The sequence below is a fragment of the Patagioenas fasciata genome, chromosome 19 (genome assembly GCF_037038585.1).
Source record: "Patagioenas fasciata isolate bPatFas1 chromosome 19, bPatFas1.hap1, whole genome shotgun sequence".
In the NCBI taxonomy this organism is placed as follows: domain Eukaryota; kingdom Metazoa; phylum Chordata; class Aves; order Columbiformes; family Columbidae; genus Patagioenas; species Patagioenas fasciata.
Window position 1 is genome coordinate 14,298,917 of NC_092538.1, and position 10,286 is coordinate 14,309,202.

A 10,286-nucleotide genomic window follows, 5' to 3' on the forward strand; every position below is an offset into this window, starting at 1 on the left:
ATTGCCTCTGCACCAAATTAACAGTCTTTTGAGGTTACTCTCCTCATACTTCACCCCTCTCTTAGAGAGAATATGCGAGAGGAGCCGCAGTATTTCTTCTTCTTCTTTAAAAATATTCTGCCCCGTCTCCTCCCGCCCCCAGCTGCCCACCTCTTTGGGTGTCCGTTGCAAGGATATCGGATCCTTTATCCCTCCTCTGTCGCTTCTGTAGCGATCAATCAGGAGTCACGCAGCCCGCAGACCGCGCCCCGGCCACGGTCCAGCCGAGCCGTTCCAGCTGGGGCTCGCTCCCCGCAGCGACCGTCCCCCTGCCGTAAATTCTCCTTATGGATCACGTCGGGGTCACCACTTGCGAGGGCGAAAACTCATGGACTCCACACAATTCAATACGAATTCAAGCGAAGCCATTTATTAGAGAAACAAGCCTCTTTATATATGCAGTTATTTCCTGATCACGCGTCCACGCTCCAGGCGTTCACGGGCCGATTGGATATTGTCCGTGTTCACGAGCTGTCCACGGGCCCGAGTCTCACTGCTGATAGGCCTGTTGATTTACATCCCCCACCACGGCTGGCAGCTGCTGGGATGCTGCGGGAAGGGTGCTCCCTTGCTGTGGTCGCCGTTTGCTCTGCCCGCTCCGTGACGATTAAACAGAGCTCTGGTTTGTGCTCCTGACACGACCTTTGCCTTTGTGCCATTAACGCGGTGTGAATTGTGTAGAATCGAAGCAGGGAGAGCTGATGTCAACGGGAGGAGCTTTGACGTGTCGGGTGCGGAGAGTCTGCGGGATTGGATGCTCTTGGAAGCTGATTTCTGCAGCGGCCGATTTACGGGAGCTCGTGCAAGGCTGGGTTAAGTTTCTTTAGGAATATTTTCAAAGTATTTGCCACTATAGACTCTGAGTTTTGCTGAGGGCCACTGCAACGGAGATTCTTGAACACTTTCTCGTGCCCCCAGGCTAATCTTCCGCGGTGTTTAAATGCTGCCTAGGAAAGTTCAGTGGCATAATGATTCTATTTGCTGTGTGGCCACAGCCTCAGTGTGGAAATCTCTCCGTGGACAGATCGGTAAGATTCCTCGCGTGTACAATCCATGCTTTTCAGACGCCCATCTCTTCATGCGTGCTTTGTGAAGCGCTGAGGATGGTAACGTTGATATTTAGCTTGTCCCTGGCAATTAGCGCTAACATTCGATTCATGAATGTGCGAGTGAGACGCTGAGGAAGAGCCTCCGATGATGGTGTGTCAGTAATACTCGATTTCCTAATCCCGCCATTTGTTTTCTACATCCCAACACGCAGAGCACAAGAGGACGGCTGCAGGTCAAAGAGCTTCTGTTACAAAAACTTCATCTAACTCAATTCATGCGCTTGGTGCTAGGAAGGCAATTTCCTTATCAAGTCTGTTTTTTCTGCAAATGAAATGTTAAGTGTTTTCTCTGGTAGGGGGAGCTTGCAGTTGTTGTCATAGTTGTCCTTCAGCAGGAATGTATGGTAAGCATCCAAATAAAGATCAGTATTGGCGGCTGGTTTGCGTGTGCGGGTTTGAAGAACTCCCTGCGCAAGCGTGTCCTGACTAATGAAGTGGAATTTGGGAAGGAGGATGTCCAGGGAGTGACAGACTCCTCCTGGCACTTGGAGCAAGCTGGCAGCTCCCGGGCGAGCGCTGCTGTGTTGTGTGTCCGTGTGCGCGTGTTTTGGCTGCAGTGGTCCCGTTTCTGGTGGGGTTCGGAGGGCTCTCCCGCCTGGGCTGGTTGCGGCTGCCGCAGCCGCGGTGCCGGGCAGCAGAGCTGGGCTGTGCTCGCTGTCCTGCCTGTGGCTGCCGCAGGGCGCTCAGGAATTGCTCCTGAATGAGTCCGCCGCGTGCAGCTGTGGAGAGGAAGGGGCTGTGAGCGGCCGTGTGGCCGTTGGAGCTGCCGCGGCAACGGTTCCGCAGGCAACGGACACCCGGTTCCACAGGCGGTGCCGGCGGCGGCTCCGGCAGGCGGTGGAGCGGCCATGGCTGCGGCGGGGCCGGGGGACCGGGGCGCGACTGCCACCGTGCGGGGCCAGAAGACGCGGCTGAGCCGGCGCGCCCGGGAGCTGCGCGCCGCCACCGCCGTGCAAGGTGCTGCCCCTTGGGCTTGGCGGGGACGGGCTGGGGCTCTCGCTCCCCCCGTTGTCCCGCACCAACGGCGCCTTCGTGTCCCCCAGAGCAAGGGAGGCAGTTTTTCACGCAGTCCTGCGAGAAAAAGCTCCGTGGGAACAGGGAGCGGCTCCCCCGCCTGTGTGAGGCCGTGCAGGAGGATGCCCAGGCTCTGGCCATGGCCCGGCAGGTAGCGGGAGCTCCCATCTGCCACGTCCCCCTGCCCGGTGCTGGCCCTGCAGAGCCACCTGCTCCGCCAGCCCTCTCCGGGAGCAGACAGCAGTAGGACGTGACCGTCCCCATGCTGACGGGGACGTTCTCTCTGCCCGCAGCACAAGCCCGTCCTGGCCCCCGAGGTCCTCAGGGCGCACAACTTGCCCCCCGATCTGGCCGGGCTGACGGTGGAGGTAACGGGCTCTGGTGGGCACGGGCTGGTGCGGGGCCTGGGGCTCAAAGGACACTGGGAACAGGGTGCACCGTGGAGGACCCGGTGCCGGCACAAGGACAACCCCACAGGGCTGGTGTGGTGAGACACGGGGTGTTCACCTGTGTCCCACGGGTCCCTTTCCACCGCAGGACGCATCCGTGCAGGTCCTCCTTTAGCTCCCGGAGCAGATCCCTTGCCCCAGCAGAGCTCCTGGCCCTTCCAGCCTGCCTCTCCTGGGCTGTCTGACGCAGAGTCCCCCAGCCCTGAGGTGTTGATGTCACCTCTGCCTTAGCCCACCCACCCCCCAGAGCAAAGCTCTCCCAGTCCCCATCCTTCCAAGGGAGTGACAGTGTCCTGGAGCAACGTCCCAGCGTCCCCGGCTCTACGGTGGGGGGAGTTTCCCAGGCAGGACCCCCTTCTCCCGCTGGTGCCCAGCAAGCGCTGCCTCCGGCTTGGTGACCTCTGGCTTGCCCATCCAGGAGGCCCGGGAGAAGCTCCGGGCCACAATCTACAAACAGGCGAACACGCTCAACATGCTGGACTACCAGCTGAGGCAGCGCTGCCAGACCCGGGACAAGCTGCAGCAGCAGCTGCTGCGGCTGCAGGAGGAGGAGTCGGATGAGACTAAGAAGCAAAAGCGGGTACCCAGGACCCCTCTTCCTGGGGTGGCTGCACCCATGGGAGGCTTGAACCCAAGCCCTGCAGCCCCTGCGTAGGTGCTGGGTTCAGCAGGTGGTGTCAGCCCATGTGTCCCCACCATCTCTGCCCCAGATGATTCGCCAGCTGGAGAACGACCTTGACAAGAGGCGCGCCAAACTCCGCGCTGCAGAGAAAGTGGGCACCGTGTACGAGCGGGTGTATGATGCCCTGCAGAAGGTGAGCTCCTCCTCAGCGGGCCATCGTCCCACCAGCTCCCCCTGCAAAGGCAGCGAGGTGCCCCAGGGACTGTGCTGGAGGGACGTCCTCCTGGCTCAGCGAGGTTCTTCTGCTCCCCTCCATGAAGCGGTGAGAGCCTGGCCCGGGTTGCCCAGAGAGGTGGTGGAGGAACCATCCCTGGAGACATCCCAGGCCAGGCTGGACGGGGCTCTGAGCAACCTGAGCTGGTGAAGACGTCCCCGCTCATGGCAGGGGTGGCACTGGGGGAGCTGGGAAGGTCCCTTCAACCCCAGCTATTCTAGGATTCTGTGATTCCATCCATTGTCACAGTGTGGGGACCCCCAGGGCTCAGTGGCGTGACACGCTGTGGTTCCCTGTGTCCCAGGAGGTGAGCCAGCTGACTAGAGACGTGGTGCGCATGTGGAGGCAGTCCGAGCTGGACGACATGGAGCTGAAGGACATGGAGGCCAGGGCCGAGGAGGCCCGCAAAGCTGCTGAGATAGCCCAGGTGAGATCAGCCAGGGCACTCTGGGGCCCACTGCCACCCTCCAGAGCCCACAGACAGCACCATGCACCCAGGCTGGTGGATCTTCCTGCAATGAAGAACAAAAGAGACTAAGCTGGGCTGGCCCACGGCACCTAGATCCTCTGGAGCTACTCTCACATCTCATTCTTGGGCCAGGATGCCCTGGGGCTGAGGACAACGTGCCCAAAGCAACAGCCATGGTGAAAGCAGCACTCTCCACCCTCCAGCCCTCCCTGCCCTCCATCCTGCCCACTTTCCTACCCAGCCCATTTACACGGCGGGGTCATTTATGACACTGGCCATCTCAGAAGCTCAGCTGGCTCACAGAGGTCCATCCTCAGAACAAGAAAGCCCTTGAGGTGCTGGAGCAAGTTGAGAGAAGGGAACGGAGCTGGGGAAAAGGCTGTAGCACAAGTGTGATGGGAGCGGCTGAGGGACCTGGGGGGTTCAGCTGGAGAACAGGAGCTGAGGGGAGACCTTCTGATCTCTGAACTGCCTGAAAGGAGCTTGGAGCCAGGGGGGTCGGGCTGTGCTCCCCAGGAACAAGCGCCAGGAGCAGAGGAAACGGCCTCAAATTGCACCAGGGGAGGTTGAGGTTGGATGTGGGGAACAATTTCTTCCCCAAAGGGCTGTGGGGCATTGGAACAGGCTCCCCAGGGCAGTGCTGGAGTCACCATCCCTGGAGGGCTGGACAGAGGGAGATGAGGTTCTCAGGGACATGAGGCAGTGCCAGGGATGGGTTGACGGTCGGACTCGATGATCTTGAGGGGCTCTTCCAACCCAAATGATTCCATGATTCTGTGGTCCCAGCTTCTGCAGCCACTTCTCTCTTCTCTGATACCCTCCAGGAGGAGCTGGCCAAGAGGGAAGCCGAGTTCCTTGCGGAGCGCTCCCTGGACACCCAGAAGGTTCCCATGGAGAGGCTGTGGCTGAGGGAACTGAGCGAAAAGAAAGTGCCAGCGGTGAGCTGAGGGGAAAGCAGCAGCACCGAGCCCCATGGGTGGGGGTGGCAGGGCCAGCTCCCCAGGGTGCCAGCAGCTCGGGGGGTGACCATGAACGTCCTTACAGGCAGCCAAGTCCGAGTCCAGCGTGGACGTCTCGACCCAGCAGGACCCACTGGTGGGTGAGTGCTTGGCGGGGTGCAGTGGGGTGGGACGCGGGGGCAGCTCCGGGCATCCCTCTCTGCCGCTTTTCTCCCGCCTCAGCCCCCGAACTGGAGGCTGACGAGTCCCAGAGAGACCGCGAGGCCGGGATAAGCGAGACGATGGAGGCGGCCAAGGCTGCAGTACAGTGCTCCCGCCTCTGGGTAACGGAAGAAGCCATCTCCCCAAACACCTGAGGCTGCTCGTAGCCACAGGGAGCCGAGACCTCTCTGCTCGCTTTGTTTTCTTGAGGGGTTCTCAGCTCTCCTGTGGGCCTGGAGCCCCCCAGAGCCCCTCTTGTGTGGGCAAGGATGGAGCTGTGTTTCTCCACGCCTTGAGCCTGCGGTGGTCCCTGGTGCAGAAACCCCCCTGAGGCCACGGGCCAGCTCCTGCACCCTGCATGAGCACTGTGGGCTGAGTTCTCGTGCTGTCCCCAGGTTAGGACATCCCCAGCAAGCTCCTGGCACAGGACTCAACCTTGGAGGACCTGGAGAAGTACATCAAGGAGCAGGAAGAGCTGCAGGAGGAGCTGAAGAAAAAACTGAGGGATCTGGAGCTGAAGAAGGCTTTGCTCATGTTTCACCAGGCCCCCAACAAAACCAGGTGCTGCTGGCCTCGGGACAGCCGTGTCATAGAATCACAGACTCGCTTTGGTTGGAAAAGACTCTCAGGATCATTGAGTCCAACCATCAACCCACCCCTGACACTGCCCCATGTCCCTGACAACCTCATGTCCGTCTGTCCAACCCTCCAGGGATGGTGACTCCAGCACTGCCCTGGGCAGCCTGTTCCAATGCCCCACAGCCCTTTGGGAAAGAAACTGTGCCCCAGATCCAACCTCAACGTCCCTTGGCGCAACTTGAGGCCATTTCTGTTTGTCCTATCACTTGTTACGATTCGGGTGGTGAGAGCCTGTCCCATGTTGGCCAGAGAGGCGGTGGATGAACCATCCCTGGAGACATCCCAGGCCAGGCTGGACGGGGCTCTGAGCAACCTGAGCTGGTGAAGATGTCCCTGCTCATGGCAGGGGGGGGTGGGTTGCAACCTGAGCAGCTTTTGCAACGGATTTGTGGTGTCTCTGCACCCCTGTGCAGTTGTATGCATGTGGCTGTGGTTGGCTGCAGGATGCTGGAGAAGGAGCTGAGGGCGAAACTGCAGGAGCAAGAGGCCGGGCGGGACCGGTCGCGAGCCCAGATGCTGAAGAACGAGGAGCTCCTCTTTGAGATTGAGAACAGAATCGACCACCTCCTCTTCCGTGTGCACGGCATCACCGTGCCTGGCCAGGTAGCCCCCCAGCGCTGGGTGGCGCAGTGACACAGCGCGGTGACACTTGGTGCAGCCACCGTCACCCCAGGTGGCTCATTTTGCCCACCAAGGTTGTTCTCTCTGTCTCCAGGATGATTCTCTCCTGTCCCGGGGGCTGGAGGGGAAGCTCCAGTACCTGGCCCAGAAGTGGCAGTACCTGGAGCAGCGGGCAGCCCACCTGCCCCCTGAGTGCAAGATCCTGGACGAGAGCAGCGAGGTACGTGGGGTGTCCATCCCTGCTGGGGTCTTCGGGGACCCGCGCCAGGAGGCTCCTCCTGATGGCCCATCCCAAGTGAGGAGAATGGCGGTGGCCCCATGGAGCAGCTCAGCTCCAGGTGGCAGTGGGCACTGCAGGGTGCTGTTCCCAGGGGATCATCAAGGGCATCCCTTGGGTTGTAACACCCACCTCCCCTTCAACAATTAACCCAGGGTGTCTTTCACAGATTTTCGTGAAGATCAGGGATTTTCTGGAGAAGAAAATGTCGAGCGATCCTCAGAACGTGGTGGTTTCCTTTGAGGAGAGAGACAGCAGCGATGACGGTAGGAGAGCTTAGCGGGGACGTGTCCCACGGCGACTGTCCCTGCCCCTGCCTGTTGGGATTTGTGACCATCCTCGCCTGTCTCTCCTGTCCCAGCAGAGCCCAGCCCATGAGTTCTCTCCAGACCTTGGGGCCGTCTCCAAGGCTTTGAGCATGGGTGGTGCTTTTAGGTGGGGATGTGGGAGCATGAAGGCAGCTGGCGGGGTGGCGAGCATCGGACCACAGAAGGAACAAGAAAAGATGCTGTGGGGCAAGGAGGGAGAGCCTTGTCTTCAAAATCACCTGGTTGTGAAGAATAACCAGTGCTGGGGGCTGTCTGTGGCCTCTTCCCATTGGATGCTCTTGGAGGAGCCACTGAGTTTCTGAGCTTGCCACCTGTTTTGAATGAAGCTGGAGCTGTGTCCAGCACCGCGTGGCTCCAGACCTTTCTGGGAAGCCCCAGCAGCTGGGGATGGGCCACAGCAGCGGCACTGCCAGGCCCTGCAGGTCAGCCTGGGATGCTGGGCAGGAAGAGCCAGGGCTTGGCAGGAAAGCTCCCTGTGATGCCACCAGCCCTCCAAAACGTGCTGGCCCTCCCTGGTGACACCGGCACAGCGGAGATGGCCCTGCAGACCCTCCCCAGCCCATTTCTCTCTGTTCGCTCCTCCAGAATCCTCTGAATCCTCTGAAGAGAAGGAGGACGAAGATGGCGAGCACGTCCCCACCCGGGAAGACATCAAGAGGGAGGGGCAGCTGCTGATCCAAAGCCAGAAAAAAGCCGTCAAAAAGTAGCAGCTGCTCCACAAGAGCTTTGGATGCCCCAGACCACCCCTTGTTCTTTGGATACCCCCACTACCCCTGTGTTTTGGATGGCCCAGACCATCCACTTGACCCTGTATTCCCCCGCCACCCCTTGTACTCTTTCTCCAACAGGTTTAATAAAGCAGATCTTTTTCGTTCCTCCCAAACCTGTGGTCAAGCTGCAATGGGGGGTCCTAGGTCACTTCTGTCACCCAGGACGCATGGGGGTCAAACCCTGAGGAGCACTCACCTGGGTTTGGAGGCAGCCCCATCGCCCTGGCCCTCACCCAGCTGTTCTCCTCGCAGAGCTGGGGATGGGCTGGGACGGGGGCGGCGTTCCTGGCCAGAGGAAAGCCGGGGGCAGGCTGGCTTTCCCCCACTTGATGCTGTGGAGCCAGCAACTTCCTGGGACCTCTGTCCCCCAGACGGCTCTGGCTGCACCAATGGGCCGCTGTGTGTCCACAAACATCTGCCGAAGCCTCAGGTAACCGAGAAACCCACTTCTCAGCAGTGACATCACCGAATCCAAGATCCAGAGTCTGTTGGTCAACAGCTGGGAATGTCCCAGTTCCAGGTATTCTGACAGCCTGAAGGTCATAGAGAAGAAAATCATAGAATCCCAGAAACAGACTCACAGAACAGTTTGGGTTGGAAGGGACCTTCAGAGCTCATCCAGTCCAACCTCTGCCATGAGCAGGGACATCTTCACCCAGATCAGGTTGCAGCTGGTAGAAATGATGACCTTTCAGAGCGTGCTGGTGGTACTTTGTCCCTTGTGCCCTGCCCGGATGTGCAGAGGAGACAGAAGGGACCCTGGGAAGCTTTGGGGAAGACCCTCCATATGCTGAGGTGGTGTGTCTCCTTCCTCTTCAGCCTCTAAAAGGCATTTGGTAAAGAGCAGAGTTGGAACTGGGGGTTCCCATCTTTTGAGATAAACTGTAAAACCTCATTAATCATTTTGGTTGGAAAAGACCCTCCAGATCATGGAGCCCAACCATAACCCACCCCTGGCACTGCCCCATATCTCTGAGAACCTCATCTCCGTCTGTCCAACCCTCCAGGGATGGTGACTCCAGCACTGCCCTGGGCAGCCTGTTCCAATGCCCCACAGCCCTTTGGGGAAGGAATTGTTCCCTAATCCCATCTAAAGCCTCCCCTGGTGCCGGTTGTTTCAGGCTCTTGGTCTGGTCTTTGCACTCGGGCTGTGGGGAACAGAGAAGCCACAAAACGTGTTGAAGACTTCTCTCTGACAAAGCTGGACTCCATTTTTCCATCTCAGTTTTTGGAGAACCTGCTCTGTGGCCTGTTTGCCAGATGCAAGGGAACACTGAGATGCTTTAGCTGCCTTGAAAGGAGGGAAGAGCAACGACACGCAGCAACATAGGAATTTCAGGTCTACTGAAACCATTAAGTTGTGAGCAGAAGATACAAAGGCCAATTGCTTTATCATGAGCATTCACTGAATGTGCTCAGACACAGCATCCCAACTCCTCACCACGTCTGCGAGGAGAAGACGTCACCGCACCAGCGAGCTCCTGCCCGGAGTGCGGCGATTAGGAACCACGCACACCAGGACGCAGACAGAAATTCACGCAGAGGCAGAGGTCTTGTTCAGGACGGAGCGCAGCGCCTGGCCAAGCCGAGAGCTGCCCCAGGCCTAGGCTGCCTTCTTTATTCACCATTGACAATTTACAGGATTTACAGGTACAGGCCTGGACTAAGATGTTTACAAAAAGCTGCTTTTCCACTAATGGTTGTTAAGAACACACTATCTCACTTGTTTAACCACTCATTCACAGACCAAGGCCAAGGACATTCGCACATCCCATGCACTTGGGGGCGGTTATCCGGCCCAAGATACCATTCTCACAAGTCTGGGCTATAACTTTTTACAATTACAAGAAACGTACACAAAGTAATCTGTCCAAGGCCCTTTATATGTTATTATGTTAGTATTATGTCTTTGACCGTCCAAATGGTCACGTTAGTATTGATCTTCCTTTATCATCCAGATGGCTGGAACCGCACATCTTGCTCTCCCATATTTTACTTTCCAACATTTTCCCCTTTTTTGTTTTAAAATCAGGTTCTCAATGAGCGCAGTAAGGACCCTGGCTTTGTTCTTCTTTGCATTCTGTATCATTGTCCAGGTGATTTGAAGGACTACAAGAAAAACATCACACAAGCATATCCAAATCCCTCAAAAACCCATATACGCAGACTGAGAGCTGAAAATGAAGTTTTAGGGTCTAATCACTTTATGCTATGAGATAATGTTAGCCATTTTGTCTTACAGTCCTAACTCTTACAAACTGTGTAATTATTTGCAGAGTACTGGCTAAATCCTAAATCAGGCCTTGCACATTAGCAAAGACTGTTATTTTACTTGATATCACTCATAAACACTAGAATTCAAGTTCAACAGTATTACACATATTTAGCACTCTGATAAGAGAAAATACAGGTTCAAATAGCAGCTAAGGAGATTATTTAAATACGATATCATAAGAACAATGAGGATCCACAACGTGCATGCAGTCACTCACAAGAAACAAAACCGGAGGCCTT

At 57.3% G+C, this 10,286-nt stretch overlaps 1 protein-coding gene across 1 annotated transcript; it reads left to right on the forward strand.

Moving 5' to 3' along the window:
• Positions 1-1,007: 1,007 nt before the first annotated feature.
• On the forward strand, positions 1,008-7,709 carry LOC139825461 (coiled-coil domain-containing protein 183-like). The gene is given in 18 exon segments (XM_071816910.1): positions 1,008-1,067; positions 1,445-1,639; positions 1,641-1,778; positions 1,780-1,961; positions 1,963-2,105; positions 2,192-2,313; positions 2,456-2,530; positions 3,030-3,191; positions 3,322-3,426; positions 3,812-3,934; positions 4,801-4,914; positions 5,021-5,075; positions 5,158-5,258; positions 5,537-5,697; positions 6,219-6,378; positions 6,491-6,616; positions 6,843-6,939; positions 7,588-7,709. Coding segments are annotated over 18 exon segments (2,241 nt in total).
• Positions 7,710-10,286: the final 2,577 nt, after the last annotated feature.